The sequence below is a fragment of the Lycium barbarum genome, chromosome 3 (genome assembly GCF_019175385.1).
Source record: "Lycium barbarum isolate Lr01 chromosome 3, ASM1917538v2, whole genome shotgun sequence".
NCBI lineage: Eukaryota > Viridiplantae > Streptophyta > Magnoliopsida > Solanales > Solanaceae > Lycium > Lycium barbarum.
In genome coordinates, this window is record NC_083339.1 from 10,231,255 (window position 1) to 10,254,105 (window position 22,851).

General features: G+C 40.4%; 3 protein-coding genes across 3 annotated transcripts; 1 reads left to right on the forward strand and 2 right to left on the reverse strand.

Moving 5' to 3' along the window:
* The first annotated feature begins 1,399 nt into the window (after positions 1 to 1,399).
* LOC132630272 (DNA-directed RNA polymerases II, IV and V subunit 6A-like) lies at positions 1,400 to 4,264 on the forward strand. Its single transcript, XM_060345861.1, has 6 exons — positions 1,400 to 1,548; positions 3,205 to 3,238; positions 3,335 to 3,510; positions 3,603 to 3,654; positions 3,755 to 3,822; positions 3,931 to 4,264. Exons 1-6 carry the CDS (start codon positions 1,517 to 1,519, stop codon positions 3,998 to 4,000), a joined length of 432 nt encoding a protein of 143 aa, XP_060201844.1. The 5' UTR covers positions 1,400 to 1,516; the 3' UTR covers positions 4,001 to 4,264.
* A 13,650-nt stretch (positions 4,265 to 17,914) lies between these two features.
* On the reverse strand, positions 17,915 to 19,558 carry LOC132630279 (putative late blight resistance protein homolog R1B-17). The gene has a single exon (XM_060345867.1). It carries the CDS (start codon positions 19,556 to 19,558, stop codon positions 17,915 to 17,917), a length of 1,644 nt encoding a protein of 547 aa, XP_060201850.1.
* Positions 19,559 to 19,612: 54 nt separating this feature from the next.
* Positions 19,613 to 22,113, reverse strand: LOC132630275 (uncharacterized). Its single transcript, XM_060345863.1, has one exon. It carries the CDS (start codon positions 21,248 to 21,250, stop codon positions 19,613 to 19,615), a length of 1,638 nt encoding a protein of 545 aa, XP_060201846.1. The 5' UTR covers positions 21,251 to 22,113.
* Positions 22,114 to 22,851: the final 738 nt, after the last annotated feature.

Here is a 22,851-nt window from a genome sequence, read left to right on the forward strand (position 1 = left end):
TCCGGATAAACAATGTCGTTACGTTATAGAGATGTCAGCTCTCCTCGAATTAGGTAAGTCAAGATGTCTGCTCGAATTTCTTTGAGTAATGGTATTGATAAATTGGAGTTGTGTTGGCTATGAATACAAATTAAAGTTGTTTTTGAATTTTTATGAATTGTGAGTAATTTGGAGTGAAAAAAATGAAAACAATTTTTTTAGTGTTTTTTTAAAGGGAAAAGGGTCAAATATACCCCTCTACTTTATTTTATTAGTTAAATATACTCTTCGTTAGGCTGCACCAAGATTTGGAGTTAGATTTAAATATTAAATTTGAGGTGAGTTTTGAGATTTTATCATTTGGGTGTGTTCTTGTTTTTTTTTTCCATGGAAGAAGATGAAGCTAGAGCTTGATGATGATGATGATACGCGGGTCGGGCGGGGCGGGTCAACAAAAAAAGTGATTTTTTTTTAAATTGGGTAATTTGAGAGAATTTGGCGATTTCCATCCAAATAGGGGCATAAGTGTGAAGTTTGAAGAAGGCAGGGGTATTTTTATTAACTTTCACTAACAGAGGGTATATTTAATTAATAAAACAAAGTAGAGGGGTATATTTGACCCTTTTCCCTTTTTTAACCAAACATAATTTTTGAAATTCAACTCCGGAAAAATGAATTTTGTCCGTTTAGGCTGAGCTAACCCAATTAGGGGTGGGCATGATACAACATGGTACGGTATTTGGAACTTCGGTACGATAATTTCGATTTACGGTTTTTAATAATACTATACCATTACCATACCAAATTAATTCGGTATGATTCGGTATTATTAAGTTGGGTTTCAGTGTTGTGCAGTATGGTAAATCGGTAATCATAGTTTGTTTGAGTTTGAATTACATATATGACTTCGGCTATTGAAAAAACATCTCAATTATATCGTACCAACACCTCATACATGTAAAAATATTCAAAAGAAGTACAATCAATTTTCTTTGTAAATCAATTACACCAAAAAGACCTTTCAATTAAGATAGAGTAGTCAAAGTTCCAACATCTAAACAAATAGTTTTGTACTAAACTAATTTATATATTTATTAGTATTATAATACTAATATATATAAATTGTTTATGTAACTATATACTTCGATATTTTCTTTATAATTGAATACTATGTCGAATACCAAATTTTTTAAAAATGCATACCAATAAAATACCAAATATCAATGATATAAAAAATTTCGATTTAATATGATAATCAGTATGTATCATAACATTTCCACCCCTAAACCCAACCACTTACTTGGATAGGATTGGGCTAAGATTATTAAGGCCATTTAGAAGTGAGGCTTTTAAGCCCAGTGGCCCAGCCTCATAAACAAGGACCCCATATTATTTAAGTGTAGTAAATTGCAAACTAAAAACAATATTTTGAGTTGCATTTGTTTCAATTCCCATATAAATAGGGCTGGCTATACCTCCCTATAAATATTATTGTACAAAGAATTAGCAGAGAGGTTTGACTCAAAGACACATTACAATGGCGGACGAAGACTATGATATGGACGGAGGGTTTGTCCCGCCGCCCTTTCTTGCTTTAATCTTTATTTGGTTTAGGGTTTGTGCTTATTTAATCTTACTTCTTTGTTGTTTGTCTTGTCATAGAAGCTTAGGGTTTGCGAATTTGTGTTTTCTTGATTTTTTTTTTTTTTTACTGTCTCCTTTGTTTTCAAAGATTTTCATTCCTTTTAAAGTTTTATTTTATTCTCTGAATTTTGTACATAACCCAAAATCAGTAGGGGTAGTTGTTACCTATGAGTTTAATCTTTTTGTCCTTCTATTAGATTGTGATGTGTTCCTAAAGCATGAGAGCATTGAGAGGAAATAAAGCAAACAAGTAGATGTGTCCCTTTTGTGGAAGTTGGGGTGTTTTGCAGGATTAAACTTTTAAAATGAGGTATTTTACACAATTCAATATGGTAACAGGGCTATGCAGAAGTTTCCATTTGAGTTTCATCACAAACTAACAAAATTGGTAGGATGATGGTATGGGTTAAGCTTAAACGTGGAAACATGGTCTAAAATCTTTTTGTCGTTTTAATCTTTTCAGTTGGAGCAATCTATCCCCTCTAAATGACATATTACCCGTTTTAGACTTTATTAGCTCCATCAATATGGCTTGGAGACCATATTTTTGCTTTCTGGTTAACTCCCTCATTTAGAATTGAAGTTTTTGTTCTCAGGAGTTAACCATGCATCTACTTGATGCCTTCCTACGACGACATCTTTTTTCACCAAAAAAAAAAAAAAGAACGGGGAAACATGGTCAGTGAGGAATCATATAGCTGACACCAACTTGTTTGGGATTGAGGCTTAGTTGTTGTTGTTGTACTTCCTTGTGCATGTTGCAAAAGGAGAAAAAACAGACCCACATACGAGTAGCATATTGAAGATCCAAAATAAACATGTCAAAAATTCTCGAACATTTAAGATTTTAGATGATGTTACTCACACTATTTAATGACAAGGATCTATGTATAGTTCGAAGAGTCTATTCTTAAGATGACCTTGTAGGATAAGGTGGAAAGATACCCTTTTAGCATTAGCTAGACTAAGGTTGCTCTATAACGGCTCTACCATCTGGATTGCTGTTTTTAATGGATCACTTGCATCGGTTTAGAGATTATTATGAAACTTAGCTAATTAGTTCATTTAAGGTAGTGTGGCTGGTAATATACTATTTTGTCCATCAAAATTTGAAGAAAAAATAACATAAATTGTTGAACGAGCTGCATTTCAGGAGTCTCACATGACTGGTAAGGGGAAGGATGTTAAGCAGTGCTGGAGGTTAAGGTCATTTAGCACTGATGTTACAAGTGTACTTTTTTTCTCAAGAAATGCTTTGTATTATTAATATAACACAGTATTTCAGAATTATTAAAACATTGGAGCATTTCAAAAATTGCAGCAAACCTTCTCAATGCATATTGCTTTATGGAGTGCATGCTTATACAAACTTGGGAGATTTCTACTTTTCTTGTGTCAAGCTTTCCCTAAATCTAACAATATGCATTGAGTAGGGTATTGCCATTTTGTACTCCAGCAAAGAGAGCTATTTGTTTGTTGTTTTTCCATTTGGTGGTTGTGAAGCAAAAATATGTTTAGATTTTGGTAAAGGTCTGTGGGTATTGTACCTATTAGTCACTTTATCTGTCCATATTTGTGCAGATACGTGGACGAGCCATTGGATCCTGAGCCTGATGTAAGATGATTTCTCTTATTCATGGTCCTGATTGTAGGTGTTAATGTTGCTAAGTATTTGATGGAGTATTTTTATGTCATTCGGCATAACTGACAGGAAGGAGCAGAGATTGAAGAAGATAATGCTAACCCTGAGGAGATACCAGACCCCCTATTGGGTGAAGCTGAGGAAAAAACCGAGCAAGAGCCTGTGGAACGACCTCGGAAAACATCAAAGTTTATGACAAAATATGAACGTGCAAGAATCCTGGGAACCCGTGCTCTCCAGATCAGGTCATTTTGCTTTTTCCTTAATTTTGCTTGATAAGCTTGTGAAGAGAGATGCATTTTTTTTTTACTTGGTTTGTTATTTTGTCCTGTTGCAGCATGAATGCTCCTGTGATGGTTGAGTTGGAGGGGGAGACTGACCCACTTGAGGTAAGCCTCTTTGAAAACTTAATGCAGAGTGCAAAATGTCTATTTGGTGAAGTTTCTAGATAGCCTGAGTCTTTTTGTTAATGTTCGTTTATGCTAAAAGATTGCAATGAAAGAGCTCCGAGAGAGGAAGATACCATTCACAATTCGTCGTTACTTGCCTGATGGAAGGCAAGACTTCCTTGATCTTTAAGCATCTGTTATTATTTCTTTCCTTGTACCTGGCCTCATCCTATGTCTTGTCGTTTCCCTCATTTTTTTTCTCTTGGTGTTTATCAGTTATGAAGATTGGGGAGTCGATGAATTGATTGTTGAGGATTCATGGAAGAGACAAGTCGGAGGAACTTAACGGCTGAAGTGCTCCTTTGCTTACAGGCTTATGAGGAGTGTTATCTGTTGTTTCTGGTCGTCATGCTCTGTTGAAAACTAAAGTTCTAATGGGTATTATTTGTTTAAGTGTCAACTACTTGATGGAGCTAGGGCTCTGAACTTGGCATGCCTTGCCTAGTTTTTGTATGTGAACCAGTAGGTCCTGAGACTCCAAAAGTTTGTTAAAGGGAAATTGGAGTATATTCTCAAGTTTTCTGAGAAGGAAGGCTTTGCTCATTTTGCATATCATAACTCTTCTAAGATTTTCTAAATGTTTGCCCAATTATTTCTTTTAAACTTCTAAAGATTGCCTAAACCACTTCTAAGCAGTTCTTCTGCTGGACTAATTTGTCACTAAAGGTTTACTCTGCTTCCTGAATGTATTTAAACGTTGTAAATAATGTTCATCTTCAGTATTAACACGACAAATTGAAGTGATATGCGTTTGTGGTACATTTGAAAAAGAGAGCCTGCCTTTCTGGTGGATGTCAAGACAGAATATTACCTGTGTTTTACTAATTGAAAAATATTAATATTAAAACATTACATGTTAAATCCTTTATTCCCTCTTAAATTTAACTAGAGTTTGTTAAATATCTGAAGGTGATTAAAAAGTGCATATTTTTGGCAAACTTAAAAGTATGTTTAAAGGACCATTTTCAACCTACCTCAAACATAAGGTTTCATTTGCCATTCTCTCCTATTCAGTGTTATAATTGATTGAGACCTGAATATGTTTACCCCTCCGTTCTCTCATCCATAGGTTCTTAGAATCCAGTTCTGAAACAAAAATTACATGAAAGAGTCATTTAACCGCTACATTTTGAGAAAACACAAATTATTTGTTTAAAATATTGATATTTACGCGACAAACATAACAATCCCCTAAAAGTTAATGTGATAGGTTAACACAATTAGAATTTGCCAACTGTAAAACTTTCACAAGAGAGTTATTCACTGTGGCTGATAACCAAAATACAGGTCTTAAAGACATGGATACAAGGCCACTGGTTCGAAGCAGAAGTAGAAAAGCTCCACTCTGCACATTTCTATAACAGTTTCACTAAATATGAATGAAATAACATTTCTTTCCGGGCTAAGTTTCTCAGGAACTGCATTTAGCTAATCAATTCTTTAGAGCTGCATTGATCAAGTTGTTGCTGAAATCCCAAAGGTTACGTGTTAAATCTTCGTCTCGTACTCTTTGCAGTCATTGAAGAAGTTTCCAGAGACCCCTTTCAGACTTGGATGCAAAGCAACATAGCAAGTTGTAGCTCCCCCTGTAAAATATAATCATTTTTAGTACAGCTAGTATTTTCCCCCTTCAAAATCTAATGAGAGTTGAACATATTTTTGAAGTAACGCTGCCTAGATGCCAAGGTAAGCCCCAAACTCACAATTTAAAGTCCATTTTTATCAGTGAGAATGAAAAGCAATTAAATTATTAAAAGTTAAAGAGCACAATGTGAAATCATTGTTTTGGAACCTTAATAAAAATTATACCGAAGTTGAAGGATGTTCAATTATGATATTCTGTATACTAGTAGACTTGTGGAGTGGAAGAGAATCAGGGCAGGAATCATGAATAAACTAATCGAGTTTAAGTAATAAACAACGTCGGTGTAAACAATTTTATACCATCAGGTCATCTTTATCTATTATAGCAGGTAACATATCTTATTTTCAAGATTTCGAATCCCAATTTTAAGGAGACTTACCTATAAATATTTTTTGGATGACCTCATAGTGTACATAATAATTACGCTGACGATGTATCCAGGTTAAACATTCGGACAAAATCCATGCCCCCCCAACCAGTTAGCCAGGCTTCGAAAAACTTTTAGACTCTAAATTATATGAAGGACAAATCAATTGGCAAAAAGAAAAGAAAGCTCCAAAGTCCATCTTAGTCACTATGGCCATTTGGAGATTATCTGGATTCCAATTCTGGAGGGTATACATGGACCTTGAACCCCTCATCTCCACTATACTCAAGTACCTCTTCCTGAATTGAGATAATTGAGTTCACAGCAGAGCTGCTGCACCAATGTAGCTCAACACTCCGTAGCACTGGAATATCGCCTAAGCATGAAGGGAACTCCTCAAATTTCTTACAACTTCGCAGAACAAGATGCTCAAGGGAAGTTAAGCAGTCAGAGGAGAAATTCCATCCTTCGATGTCCAAAGAATCTAACTTCAAGAATTTTAGTTTCAGGAACTCTCCGTCTCTCATGTCCCATTGCGCGCCCTCAAAGGCTCTGCAAAATAGATTGAGGACCTCAAGGTGGGGTAATCTACCAATTCTTGAAATTTCACTCCATGGTAGCCGAAACTTTGACAACGTCAGTCTTTTGAGATTCGAGGGTAAGTTGAACTTACATGAAGAGAGCGACTGACCATAGTGTAATATCTTGAGTGATTCAAGTTGACTTAAAAACTCCAATGATGGAAAGTGATAGCAGTCCTTCGAGTCCATTGATATGCATCTCAATTTCCGAAGATTTGGTAACCTTCTCATTACTTCATTAGGATCCATGGCACGATATTTGTCACAGATAAGGGAAGGGGTGGAAATGGTTTGCATGTTTTCAAGTCGGATCAAGTTCCATCCGTCATAGCCATCCCAACCAAAAGTAGCACGTGCTTCAACATGAAGATGTCTCAGTCTAGAAAGTGTCCAAATAGTGTTGTCACGACCCAACCCCGTAGGCCGTGACTAGTGCCCGATCTGAGCACCCGAACCCATCTATTAAGTATTATCTCAAATTCCATCAACTCATTCTAGTATATGGCGGAAGCCGACAAGGCTTTATTTCAAATTTAAGTAATTTCCAGAAAAATTTCGGCAGAGTTTCCTTTGTTTTACGGACTATCCAATATACCCTGCACGCAGAAAATACCAACAAAAGCCACACAGGGCTAACCAAGCAAGATATAAACATATGCGGACCGGCCGCCTCGGCGTATAGGATCGCCCAAACAACATATGCGGACCGGCCGCCTCGGCGTATGGGATCACCCAAACGACATGTACATACATCCATACAGAAAGACCCTAACCCACAAACATGTCCACAGACCTCTAAACAGACCGACAGAATCATATGACGGGACAGGGCCCCGCCGTACCCATGAACGAATATATACAAATGCACTAATAAATATATATACCAAAAGTATAAGCTCCGGAAAGAGAGGAGCACTCCGAATAGCAGAAAGGGTGTCCTAAACAGGTGGATCACCAGGCTGTGCGTCTGTACCTGCGGGCATGAAACGCAGCCCCCGGAGAAGGGGGTCAGTACGAAATATGTACTGAGTATGCAAAGCAGAAGGTACAGAAATAAATCTAAATAATAATCGAATCAGATATATAGAAAATAATACATATCAAAATGTTTATTCCCAAAGTATAAATTATGCATAGGGCACTGGAAAATGTGGTCGCCCGCCTGTCGATGGCGCCACAACACAGCATAACACCAGAAAGTTTCAAATCTCCGAATCCCCGTCACACATCACAACACAGCATAACGCCAAACACAGCATAACGCCAAACATAAGTGGAACCCGGCCCTCGAGCAAGGAGCACGGTGAACCATAAACACAGCATAACACCGGAATATATCAAAAAGCGCACGACAACAGAACCGGCCCGGGAACCGGCGAACGATATCATAGTAGGCACGAGCGGAGTAGTGAGGAATCATATGCATAAAATCATTATTATAAATCCGAAGGATAAGTAAAATAGTCATATTTGAAATCGGAGTAATAATTATCACTTTTTGATTCAAAGTTGTCGAATTTACATAAAGGGCGTCGCGGGACCCACGGACGAGTATAGACCCGAACTGAGTCCGCCTATGAAAAACATACCCATTATACATCAAGCAAACTCCTATAAAAATTATTGGAGCGATCCGAGCCTCTATGCGAAAAATATGGCATTCAGAGATTACAAAATTCCCTAAAGCGAACATTTTCCATGCGAATTTCGGAAAGCGATTACTTCAAATACATCATGGTTCATATTTCATAAAAACATACATAAGAGTGCCAAAGAATATATATATATGGATCATAACATGCTCGGATCTCGAATTTGGAGTTCCCTTAAAGCTCCAATCTAGCCTATGTGAAACTAAGGCACGCCAAAAGAAGGAAGGTTGCTTTACATACCTCAAACGCTCTCCAATATGATCCAACTCCAGCTAAGTCCAAACTATGATTCGGGCTGCCCAAGGTCTACAAACAAGCCATAAAATGCCAAACATTAGCTAAAGACTTTTTGGGCATTAAATTCCAATTTCGCCCTTAACTCTACGGAAATTTGGGCGGCATTTCCCCTGTAAATAGGCTACCCCGAGAATTTAACCCGGCCATATCAATCAACAACAACAGCAACAACCAACCTAACAACATCAACAACTAATTCGGAAAGCAATACAACAACAATAGCTTTCTTTTTCCACTATTCAACAACTTACATAAATTCAATTCGACAACTTACCTTCAAGCCAAAATCGACGCTTATACATTCACATACTAACCCATGCCCCTACCAACAATATTTAAGGACATTCTAAGCAATTCATACAACATTTCCAATAATCCAAATTTTTCTCCAGCTACCCGAAACAGCCCCCCTAACCGAAACAGCCCCTCTAACTTTTTCTTCATTTACAAATTATGGTTTGTATTCACAATTCACCTTCTAACAATACTATCTCGTCCATATACCAATTACATTAAATATACAAAAGCCCCCAAATCAGTCCGCAACATCTACAACCTCAATTTGAACCAATGAACATTCATTTCCAGCATAAAATTCAAAGCGACGACGATTAAAACATTAAGCGATATTCATTCGCTCATTGTCATATAATGTGAACCATTTCAATCAACACTACACATACACATATATGGATGATTCCCAATTGTTCTTCACCTTACAATGATCATAATCAACTAACTAAACATTAATTCATAATTTCAATCACAACACAACAACACCCATCACACGCCCAACCCTCATACATATGGCATCCACTTCACCATTCTTTATTTCATGATTTTTAACCATAATAAGATACTACAACATGAATATAACCATCATAACACAAGAACAAGATCAAATCTTACCTTTTTATCTTCAACTTCCACAAGCCTAGGGTTTCCACAAGATGAGAAATAGTGGATTGATCGCTCCCACAATGCTTCCACGCTACTTAGGGACCTCAATATAGTTGATTTGTGCCAAAGAAATAATTTTTGGAAGGCTAGAATTGATCTTGATTTTTTTTTCAACTTGGCCGTGAGGTTGGGGGTTTTCTCCTTCAACTTTTAGATATTTTTTTTTTTGTGGGAAGTGAGAAAGATGAATACATGGTCATCTTTTAACTAATATGAAGTGCATTGTTGTCCCTTGGCCCACATTAAATGAGTTGGACCACTTAAAAGATGACACCAAATTGTGTGGGCACCACATGGAATTTGTGGATGACTTTCCACTTCTAATTTTATCACTTTTGGTCCCAAATTTTTCCTAATTGATCCATACCAATAAATTCATGCACAACTTATATCTCAAAATAAAATCGAAGGTCAAGAATCCCGACTTTGTATCCCGAAATAATTTTGTCCCTAACTTATCGTAATTAATCCAGATTATTCCACTGTACAAAAATACGGGTTCTAACATCCTCCCCCCCTTAAGAACATTCGTCCGCGAATGTTAGATTTATCTCACGGGTCATACAAACAATTTGGGGGAGTTTCCTTCTCAACTATCACAACCATACATTTATTGATCAAACAACAAAGTCAAATAGAGAATTGGATTACCTGTAGGTTCCGAAAATAAATGAGGATACTTCTTCTTCATATGCTCCTCAGCTTCCCAGGTCATTTCCTCTCGGTTATTGTTCCGCCACAGCACTTTAACAGAAGCCATATCTTTGTTCCGCAACCTTTTTACCTGACGATCCAATATGGCTATAGGCTGCTCCTCATAAGATAGCTCCTCTGTGACTTGAATATCATCTACAGGAAAAACTCTGGAAGGGTCACCAATACACTTACGAAGCATAGAAACATGAAATACCGGGTGTACCGCTCCCAAATCAGCTGGCAGATCTAATTCATAGGCCACCTTGCCTATTGTACGAATAATTTGATACGGCCCAATATATCTCGGACTGAGCTTCCCTTTCTTGCCGAATCTCATAACACCTTTCATAGGCGACACTTTCAGGAACACCCAATCGCCAATCTGAAACTCTAACGGTCGACGTCGTTTATCAGCATAAGATTTCTGTCGACTCTGGGCCGCTAGCAATCTCTCTCGAATAAGTCTCACCTTATCCACGGCCTGCTGGACCACATCTGGACCGATGAACTGAGTCTCACCCACGTCAAACCAACCAATCGGAGATCTGCATTTCCTGCCATACAAAGCCTCATAGGGTGCCATCTGAATACTGGAGTGGTAGCTGTTGTTATATGCAAACTCAACAAGCGGTAAATGGTCGTCCCAGCTACCCCTGAAATCAATAACGCAGGCACGCAACATATCTTCCAATGTCTGAATAGTGCGCTCGGCCTGTCCGTCAGACTGGGGATGGAAGGCTGTACTCAGGCTCACCTGGGTTCCCAATCCTTCCTGAAACGATCTCCAGAACCTAGCTGTAAACTGGGCACCTCTATCGGAAATAACAGACACCGGAACTCCATGAAGTCGTACAATCTCCCTGACATAAAGCCTGGCATAATCCTCAGCTGAATAGGTGGTCCGAACCGGAAGAAAATGGGCTGATTTCGTCAGCCGATCAACAATAACCCAAATAGAATCATACCTCCGTGGAGTGCGAGGTAGACCTGTAATAAAGTCCATATTAATGATCTCCCACTTCCACGTCGGTATCTCCATCTCCTGCAATAGCCCACCGGGCTTCTGGTGCTCAATCTTAACCTGCTGGCAATTTGGACACTGAGCAACGAACTCTGCTATATCTCTTTTCATACCGTCCCACCAATATAGGCATCTGATATCATGGTACATCTTCGTCGACCCTGGGTGAACAGAATATCGGGCGTAATGTGCCTCGCCCATAACCTGTCGCCGCAACCCTGCAACGTCAGGTACACACAATCTGCCTCTGTGAAATAACACTCCATTAGGTGAAATCTCAAACGGAGTCTTCTCCTGTGCCAGCGCTGCGTCTCTGTACTTTGCCAGAATAGGATCCTCATACTGATGCCGCTTAATATCTTCTGTAATAGAGGACTCAGCAATACCTCGAACAGAAACCCCAACATCTCCAGAATCAACCAAGCGAACTCCAAGACTAGCCAACTGATGAATATCGCGAACCATTTCTTTACTCTCTGATGGCACGTCTACTAGGCTGCCCATAGACTTGCGGCTGAGTGCATCCGCCACAACATTAGCTTTCCCAGGATGGTAGAGAATGTCAACATCATAATCTTTCAGCAACTCTAACCACCTCCGCTGCCGCAAGTTCAGCTCCTTTTGCCTAAAGATGTACTGAAGGCTCTTATGATCTGTATAAATGTCAACGTGAACCCCATATAAGTAATGTCTCCACATCTTCAAGGCATGAATGACCGCGGCCAGCTCCAAATCGTGAGTAGGATAATTCTTTTCATGTTTTCTGAGCTGCCGGGAAGCATAAGCTATCACCCTGCCATGCTGCATCAACACACATCCCAAACCAATACCAGAGGCATCACAATAAATCACATACCCATCTGGACCCTCCGGAAGAGTCAGGACTGGAGCCGTAGTCAACTTCTCTTTCAGCAACTGGAAGCTACGCTCGCAAGCATCTGACCACTGAAACTTAGCTCCCTTCTGAGTCAGCCTTGTCAAAGGCGCTGAAATGGAAGCAAACTTCTCCACGAATCTCCGATAATAACCAGCCAATCCCAGAAAGCTACGCACCTCTGTCGGCGTCGTAGGTCTAGGCCAATTCTTTACGGCCTCGATCTTCTGGGTATCCACCCGGACGCCATCAGCCCCAATAATATGTCCCAGAAATGCCACTGAAGATAACCAGAATTCACACTTAGAAAATTTAGCATATAATTCCTGGTGCCGAAGTGTGCCAAGTACCGTCCTCAAATGGTCTGCATGCTCTGCTTCTGACCGAGAATAAACCAGAATATCATCGATAAATACGATCACAAACATATCCAAGAACGGTCTGAATACCCGATTCATCAGGTCCATAAATACTGCTGGGGCATTTGTCAGCCCAAAAGACATAACTCTGAACTCATAGTGCCCATATCGGGTCCTGAATGCTGTCTTGGGAATATCAGCCTCTCGTACCCGTACCTGATGGTAACCCGATCGCAGGTCTATCTTCGAGAAGTACCTGGCACCCTGCAGCTGATCAAACAAATCATCAATCCTGGGGAGGGGATATTTATTCTTGATGGTTACCTTATTCAACTGCCGATAATCAATGCACATCCGCAGCGAGCCGTCTTTCTTCCTCACAAATAATACTGGAGCTCCCCAGGGTGACGCACTAGGCCGAATGAAACCCTTCTCCAATAAATCTCTCAGCTGCTCTTTCAATTCTTTTAATTCTGCAGGTGCCATTCTGTACGGAGGAATAGAGATAGGCTGAGTGTCTGGCAACAGATCAATAGCAAACTCTATCTCCCGTTCGGGAGGTAGACCCGGAAGCTCATCTGGGAATACATCTACAAATTCATTAACCACTGGGACTGACTGAAGAGTCGGTGCCTCTGCCTCTAAATCATGAACACGGACCAGATGATAAATATACCCCTTTCTGATCATTTTCTCAGCCTTGAGGTATGAAATAAACTTACCCCTCGGCGATACTGTATTACCTGCCCACTCTATAACTGGCTCCCCTGGGAATTGGAATCGGACTATCTTCTTTTGACAGTCAACATTAGCATAGCAAGAAGCTAGCCAATCCATACCCATAATCACGTCAAACTCGATCATATCTAACTCTACCAAATCCGCCTTAGTGCAGCGGCCACAGATAATCACGGAACAATCTCTATAAATCTGACTGGCTATAACAGAATCCCCTACTGGTGTAGCTACCTCAAAAGGCTCTATCGGTTCGGATTCTATCCCAATTTTATCAGCAACGAGTGGAGATATAAATGATAATGTAGAACCAGGATCAATCAATGCATACACATCACGAGAGAAAACCAGTAATATACCTGTGACGACATTAGGCGAAGCCTCCTGGTCCTGTCTGCTGGCTAAAGCATAAATGCGGTTCGAAGGACCGCTAGAACCCGAAGCTCCGCCACGACCCCTGCCGCGGCCTGCTGGTGCTGGAGTACCTCGCCCCGCAGGGCGCATCGCCACCGAGGCTGAAGATGAACCACCGGCTGACCCGGTAGACTGAGCTGAACTGCCTGTACCACCTCTAGCCGGACAGTCTCTCATCTGATGGCCCTGACGGCCGCACACAAAGCATGCACCCGTAGCTCGGAAACACTCTCCCGGGTGCTGTCTCCCACAGTAGGAACACAAAGGTCTGGGTGGCCTCATCTGACTGCTGGAACCTCTGTTCAACTGTGAACCTGAAGCCCTGGAGCTCGGGCCTGCCCCTGAATATCCGACACCCTCAGATCTCCTGCCGGTAAACTGTGGGGGTGTACCCCGGCCTGACGGAGGAGGATGTCTGCCTGACTGCTGCTGCTGAGGCTGTCCGCCTCGAGAGTCTCCAGAATAACCTGCGAATCTGGCCCTCTTGGGCGGCCTCCTGTCCCGATCTCTGCTAGAATAATCAGCTCTATGTCGGTCCTCCATACCTAGGGCATAAGCCTGTAGTCGGGCAATATCCATGTCTGCCTGCAATGCCACCGCCATACAGCCATCAATCAAATAGCGGTCTAACCCCATCACGTATCTGTGCATCCGATCGGCCATATCTGCTACTATGGCAGGTGCATACCGGGCCAAAGAATCAAACTCCATATTATACTCACGGACGCTCCGACCCCTCTGCTGCAGATGCAAAAATCGGTCAACCCGCGCTCGCCGTAACTCTGGGGGCAAAAAGTGGTGAGTGAAAGCAGTCACGAACTCGTCCCAAGTAGCTGGGGTAGCACCCTCACCCCTGGATAGCTCCCAGGACTCATACCAGTGAGCAGCAACATCCCGTAGTCTATGCGAAGCCAACTCAACAGACTCAGTCTCTGAAGCCCTGACCAAATCTAGTGAGCGCCGCATCCCCCGAATAAAGTCATGGGGGTCCTCGTCGGGCTTAGACCCGTAAAACTCTGGAGGGCCACATAATAGAAACTCTCGAACCCTCAGGCTGTCACGCCTATCGTCATCATCATCATCTCTCCGCCCGCGTCTGCGAGCCTGTCCCGCTACCAGAGTGGTCAATAACTGCACAGCCTCTCTCAGTGTCCTGTCCTCCGCCCCTTGCTGAGGAGCTGGAGGCGCGGGAGCTGAAGCCCCTGGAGCTAATGGTGAAGCTGCTCCAGACTCCTCTGACGATGAAGACGTAGCAGAGTCGGCTGGCCGGGATGTAATATCACGCATCATCTGAGCAAGGGTCCGAGTACCCTTCTGAGCCCGGCTGGTCTCTCCTACTACGCCCTTTTTCTTCTGGGCGGCCGTCGCCTTTTTCGGAGGCATCACTGAAAGAAAAACAACAACAGATCAAAACAGAATCATCCTAATAGCACAGTTCTATCGCACGATCTAAGATCAGAAGAAAAGACAACATCCTAAATGTCCTGTAGCCTCCTGTTTATAGATGTGGTGCACAACACACCGATAAACAAGACTCTACTAGACACGATCTGTGGACACTCCGAGGACAAACCGCTCTGATACCACTTCTGTCACGACCCAACCCCGTAGGCCGTGACTAGTGCCCGATCTGAGCACCCGAACCCATCTATTAAGTATTATCTCAAATTCCATCAACTCATTCTAGTATATGGCGGAAGCCGACAAGGCTTTATTTCAAATTTAAGTAATTTCCAGAAAAATTTCGGCAGAGTTTCCTTTGTTTTACGGACTATCCAATATACCCTGCACGCAGAAAATACCAACAAAAGCCACACAGGGCTAACCAAGCAAGATATAAACATATGCGGACCGGCCGCCTCGGCGTATAGGATCGCCCAAACAACATATGCGGACCGGCCGCCTCGGCGTATGGGATCACCCAAACGACATGTACATACATCCATACAGAAAGACCCTAACCCACAAACATGTCCACAGACCTCTAAACAGACCGACAGAATCATATGACGGGACAGGGCCCCGCCGTACCCATGAACGAATATATACAAATGCACTAATAAATATATATACCAAAAGTATAAGCTCCGGAAAGAGAGGAGCACTCCGAATAGCAGAAAGGGTGTCCTAAACAGGTGGATCACCAGGCTGTGCGTCTGTACCTGCGGGCATGAAACGCAGCCCCCGGAGAAGGGGGTCAGTACGAAATATGTACTGAGTATGCAAAGCAGAAGGTACAGAAATAAATCTGAATAATAATCGAATCAGATATATAGAAAATAATACATATCAAAATGTTTATTCCCAAAGTATAAATTATGCATAGGGCACTGGAAAATGTGGTCGCCCGCCTGTCGATGGCGCCACAACACAGCATAACACCAGAAAGTTTCAAATCTCCGAATCCCCGTCACACATCACAACACAGCATAACGCCAAACACAGCATAACGCCAAACATAAGTGGAACCCGGCCCTCGAGCAAGGAGCACGGTGAACCATAAACACAGCATAACACCGGAATATATCAAAAAGCGCACGACAACAGAACCGGCCCGGGAACCGGCGAACGATATCATAGTAGGCACGAGCGGAGTAGTGAGGAATCATATGCATAAAATCATTATTATAAATCCGAAGGATAAGTAAAATAGTCATATTTGAAATCGGAGTAATAATTATCACTTTTTGATTCAAAGTTGTCGAATTTACATAAAGGGCGTCGCGGGACCCACGGACGAGTATAGACCCGAACTGAGTCCGCCTATGAAAAACATACCCATTATACATCAAGCAAACTCCTATAAAAATTATTGGAGCGATCCGAGCCTCTATGCGAAAAATATGGCATTCAGAGATTACAAAATTCCCTAAAGCGAACATTTTCCATGCGAATTTCGGAAAGCGATTACTTCAAATACATCATGGTTCATATTTCATAAAAACATACATAAGAGTGCCAAAGAATATATATATATGGATCATAACATGCTCGGATCTCGAATTTGGAGTTCCCTTAAAGCTCCAATCTAGCCTATGTGAAACTAAGGCACGCCAAAAGAAGGAAGGTTGCTTTACATACCTCAAACGCTCTCCAATATGATCCAACTCCAGCTAAGTCCAAACTATGATTCGGGCTGCCCAAGGTCTACAAACAAGCCATAAAATGCCAAACATTAGCTAAAGACTTTTTGGGCATTAAATTCCAATTTCGCCCTTAACTCTACGGAAATTTGGGCGGCATTTCCCCTGTAAATAGGCTACCCCGAGAATTTAACCCGGCCATATCAATCAACAACAACAGCAACAACCAACCTAACAACATCAACAACTAATTCGGAAAGCAATACAACAACAATAGCTTTCTTTTTCCACTATTCAACAACTTACATAAATTCAATTCGACAACTTACCTTCAAGCCAAAATCGACGCTTATACATTCACATACTAACCCATGCCCCTACCAACAATATTTAAGGACATTCTAAGCAATTCATACAACATTTCCAATAATCCAAATTTTTCTCCAGCTACCCGAAACAGCCCCCCTAACCGAAACAGCCCCTCTAACTTTTTCTTCATTTACAAATTATGGTTTGTATTCACAATTCACCTTCTAACAATACTATCTCGTCCATATACCAATTACATTAAATATACAAAAGCCCCCAAATCAGTCCGCAACATCTACAACCTCAATTTGAACCAATGAACATTCATTTCCAGCATAAAATTCAAAGCGACGACGATTAAAACATTAAGCGATATTCATTCGCTCATTGTCATATAATGTGAACCATTTCAATCAACACTACACATACACATATATGGATGATTCCCAATTGTTCTTCACCTTACAATGATCATAATCAACTAACTAAACATTAATTCATAATTTCAATCACAACACAACAACACCCATCACACGCCCAACCCTCATACATATGGCATCCACTTCACCATTCTTTATTTCATGATTTTTAACCATAATAAGATACTACAACATGAATATAACCATCATAACACAAGAACAAGATCAAATCTTACCTTTTTATCTTCAACTTCCACAAGCCTAGGGTTTCCACAAGATGAGAAATAGTGGATTGATCGCTCCCACAATGCTTCCACGCTACTTAGGGACCTCAATATAGTTGATTTGTGCCAAAGAAATAATTTTTGGAAGGCTAGAATTGATCTTGATTTTTTTTTCAACTTGGCCGTGAGGTTGGGGGTTTTCTCCTTCAACTTTTAGATATTTTTTTTTTTGTGGGAAGTGAGAAAGATGAATACATGGTCATCTTTTAACTAATATGAAGTGCATTGTTGTCCCTTGGCCCACATTAAATGAGTTGGACCACTTAAAAGATGACACCAAATTGTGTGGGCACCACATGGAATTTGTGGATGACTTTCCACTTCTAATTTTATCACTTTTGGTCCCAAATTTTTCCTAATTGATCCATACCAATAAATTCATGCACAACTTATATCTCAAAATAAAATCGAAGGTCAAGAATCCCGACTTTGTATCCCGAAATAATTTTGTCCCTAACTTATCGTAATTAATCCAGATTATTCCACTGTACAAAAATACGGGTTCTAACAAGTGTATGGCAAACAAACTTCACCTCTCAAGGCTTTGAGAAGAAAAGTTTCAAGGTACAAGAGTTTAGATATTGTTGGTGGGACAGACCTCATGGTGCCCTGAAGAGCTAGGTACCTTAATTGGATCATTAGCTCAATATCTTCAGGAAAAGAATCTCCAACATTAATGCATCCCAAATCCAACACCCTAAGTAATCTAAAACCAATACATATAGGGGAGACATCATACGGCTTTGTCATGGATATGTCATTAATGCCAAAGAACAACAAAGAGCGAACCTGTGGTCCTGAGGACCTAGACTTGACAAAACTCTCCCTTTGAGAATAGATGCACAGCCGACGTTGAGTATGTATAGTACGCGGCTCTTCAGGAGATACAGAGTATGTAGACTCCAAAATATCATCCAAATCATCACGGAAAGTGCGTTTATTCTTGTTACATATAAGCTCAAAAAAGTTCTTTTCTTCAGCTTTTCTCTTGCAATATTCACGCAACAGATCATGAACATGGCAGACTTTCATGGAGCCATTGGATCTCTTTCTGGTAGCCATTACTAGGCTTCTTCCTATCAAGTCCTTTAAGTAGTTCTCTGCTATATCCTCAAAGCTCTTGCCATCTGTTTGTGGGACAAACCCTTCCGCAATCCACAACCATATCAATTTCTTGATAGGAATGAGGGGATGCTTTAGAAATTCACCAAAATAGAGAAAGCACGGTTTTAAGTGATCAGGTAAATGCTTATAACTCAACTCCAAAATGATCGTGCACTGATTGTACTCATCAACAATATATGAACTCATGCTCTCCGCGACTTCCTTCCACCAAACCTCTTTCTTTTCTGTCCTAGCCAGAAGCCCAGCTACCAGAGTAACAGCTAGTGGAAGTCCTTGACAACTTTTTGCAATTCGCATTCCTGGTTCCTTTAGTTTTTCTGGGCAGCAATCTGTTGGAAAAACCTTCTTATGTAATAACTCCCAACTTTCTTCAACGGTGAAAAACCGAAGAGGAGTGGGATGATTGTCAGGCTTCATATCAGATTCAATTTGTGAAGCCAAATCTTGCAGTCGAGTTGTGATCATTATTCTACTACCATTATCATCCTCTGGAAACGACCTCTGCAAGTCATCCCAAGCCTTGATATCCCAAAGATCGTCTACGACAATTAGGTACCTCTTCCTCTTTAACTTTCTATACAACAGTTCAGCTAAATCTGCATCATCTTTCATTTTAGTCGCTTCATCAACATCCTCGAGAACTTGGGATAAAATCCCCAAGAGCAACTCTTTCCTTTTATATACTTCAGAAACATAACACCATGCGCGTTTGTTAAAGTAATTAGAAACCTTTTCATCATTGAACACTTTTTTTGCAAGAGTAGTCTTGCCAAGTCCAGGCATTCCAACAATTGAAATTACATCACGCTCTGTCATCCCTCTGGTAAGGCCATCAATGATATTTTCTGCCACGTCATTGAAACCCACCACTACATCATCATCATCGATTGTTGGAGCATTAGTTCGTGATAATACACAGCTGGAAACCCCTCGAACATCACAACCCGTTTCAAATTTTGCTGTTGTAGATATGTCATTGAACTCTGCCTGGATCAACTTAAGTTGTTCTACAATGTCAGACATCTCAACCACACTACACCAGATGTTCCGATCCTCAACCAAAAATGAGTCAATTGCTTATTCCGCCTCATAGGCCGCTTGCATAACACGTGCCTTCAGATTCTTTAGCTCATTGTTCTGCTTGATAACATCCCAGAGGTTCTTCTTCAGATACTTTAATGTGTCATGCACTCTTGCAATATGATGTTTGGGGAAAGGAACCCGATCAACTTTATGGAGGAGGAGTTCTTTCAGATTTCCTAAGAAAGAATTGAGAAAGCCTAGGTCATTAGTCTTGGGGAATTTGGATGGACCTCTTCCAAAAATATCTCTGGCCACTGTCTTCATGATTCTAGTTCTTTCTAGAAAACCAGAAGTGGCTAACTCCATTTTGTTCAGCATGTCTTCATTCGATTCCTTATTACTGAGTGACATAATAAGTGATCCGACCATCTTCACTGTAGCCCGCCCTTGTGTAAACAAAACATTTAGTTCACTTCCAAGAGAACGGCAGTCGTCTGGTGCATTAAGGAGAGCTTGCAGAAACACCACTTCCTCATAAAGAATTTGAATTCGATCCTTCAAAGTAGCCATCCACTTAGGTCCCGGAAGATCCATGAGATGCACCTCTGCCTTGATAAGCGTGATTTCTTCCTGCAAAAACGTAAGGCGTCCGGTACTATGTCTAGCAACTTCTTCATCCACACCATCTGTGTAAAGGAAGAAAATTGAGGGAGTAATATTACGGGCGATTGATGCAATATGTATCAGTATCAACTTTACCAACTCAGGATACTGCTCCGGAAGATCTGAGAGATAATTTTTCAGAAACATCAAGTCTTCAACAAGGCCATTGATATTATAGTTTGAAAACTCCTCCAGGGCGATCTCATAGTTTACTAGCTCTGCAAGAGTGTCCAGGAGAAAATCAAGAAAACCAGCATCAAGTTCTTCCACTGCTAAAGTGTTCTTCTGACAGGGAATATAATAATGAATGACATCACAGTTGATAGGAATGATTCGTCGAACCAAACAGGAAATGACATCATTATTAGTTCCGCATTCAGCTGGTTCACTTGCATTGCCAATAAAACACCTATAAGATAGATGTGCTGCATCACTGATCACATCCGATGCATGAGCCAAAAGATCTTGAAATTTCTCATTTTCAACGGACAGCTTCGCTACAAACCTTAAGAAATTCTTCAGGAATATTAGCTTTGTTTCAAGAGTTATAATTTCCCCATTCATAGGAAAATAAGCTGCGATACATTCCCTTAAATCCTTTAAATTCTCCAGTACACAATCAGTGAATTCCACAACAAATTTGTCACAAAAAAGGGAATGAGAAAATTTTGAGATCAAAACAGTTGTATAGACTTGTGTAATTTCTGCTTTCAAGATATTAACCTTTTCCACGGCATTGGAAACCAGTTGAGCCATGCTAGCGGGCATGTTTCCATTTATACTCTTAGTATAGAGAGATTGAAAATCTGATTCTGCATTTCGCACCAGACCTTCCACATGCATCAACACACTTTTTGATTCGCTATCCTCAACGTACCGACAAGCCGAACACATAAGGAAAGTCCTCAGAAGCCTTAAATCCATTTTAAGGGTCTGGATTTGATCATCCATCTCAGAAGGTGAGTCTTCATGACTGTCTACACAATATTCCAGACATTTCAAGAGATCATCAACAATACTGTAGGCCATCCCTCTGTCCTTGCCGCTATCTTCTGCTGATTTTAAGCAGAAGCTTTAAACACAAAGTCCTGCAAGTAGAAAGATTTCAGGCCAGCTACCTGAAAACAATCATGAATATGCTTGCACAAATATAGTTAAAAGGAGAAGAGAGACTAGATACAGCAAAATTCAATATTGTGTTATTTATTAGTATTTTTATTTTTTTTAAATGACGGCGGTGTCTGGGTCAGCTCGGGTGCATTCCACTGGGTACTTGTTACCTCCGACCAACACAGATATCGGGTATTACCAAGTGCACATAGCCGAAGGAGATGAGCCCGAGACCACATGCGTAACGAGGTATGGAGCGTTTCAATGGCTCATGACGCCGTTGGGGTTAGCTAATTAGCACGCCATCCACTTTTTGTACTCTTATGAATAAGATTGTTCTCAGTGGTTAAGCCGGGTGAAGATCTTGCTTCCAAGTTAGAATAGTATATCGAAACATATTTCAGAGAAGATAACAACTGAGGCTTAGGCAGATGGAAAAAAAAACCTAGGATTTTTTGTCAGTAGAATTTGAACCCGAAACTCATGATTCTCCGCCACTTCATTGACTAGTGACTACTAGGCCACACCATTGGGTGCTATTTATATCTTTGGCAACTAGGTAAATATTTGATCACTAATTTCACCTTTCCTTTAACATTACAATGTACATTCTAAAAGAAAAAGTTGATAAATCATAGCATACTGATGAAAAGGAAAATACGCAAGTACTCAGAGGGGGATGTAGCCTTTTGGTTATGGGTCCATCTGAATCCATGACTTTCAACACGAAGTGTATATATATATGTGTGTGTGTCTAAATCTACTAAAATCTCAACAAATTGCAGATTTGAACTCATAATATTAACAGGACAACGAGTTCAATGTCGAAAATGTTAAAAGTTGAACTCATTAAGTTTAAATCTTAGATCTGCGTCTGTCGGTACTAATGTTTATGTACTAACCTTGATTCAGATGATTTTTCTGTTTGCTCTCAGCTGATCATGCAAGCCAAACAAATATTCTTTTTTGGCTGAATTTGTAAAATGGTCCAAAAATGGAATCAATTGAAGAAAACTGAGAAAGAAATTTGATGTGAAAGATTGAAAAGCTGTAGTTGACTTTTCTTGAAGTAATGAAATCAAATAGTGAGCCAGTGAGTCCAAAATGCCTCGGTATAATTAATATCCAATTTTTTTATTCATCTTTTGATTAAACAATTTTCTAAATGCAACGAATCCAAGGCTGCTTTAGCGTTTGGTGAAAATTGACCAACCAGTTCATTCCAAGCTACATTTGCGATAAATCTAGCAAAACTATGAACTATCTGCAAATGCACAAGCTAAAAGGAAGGAATTTTCACCAAGGGTATATTCTGGTCACTTGCTAGGTGTAGTTAATTACACTACATAGTAAATTTAAGGATTTGTAGGCTATTACGTTCCTTCCATTACAGTCAAATCAATCACGACTAAGTAATTACTTGGTCAATAAACTGGTCAAACTAATTCTGATGTGAGTTCCAAGCGTAACCTAACAAACGCATGCTCATGTGTTCACAGATTTTGTTTCTTTCTCACCTT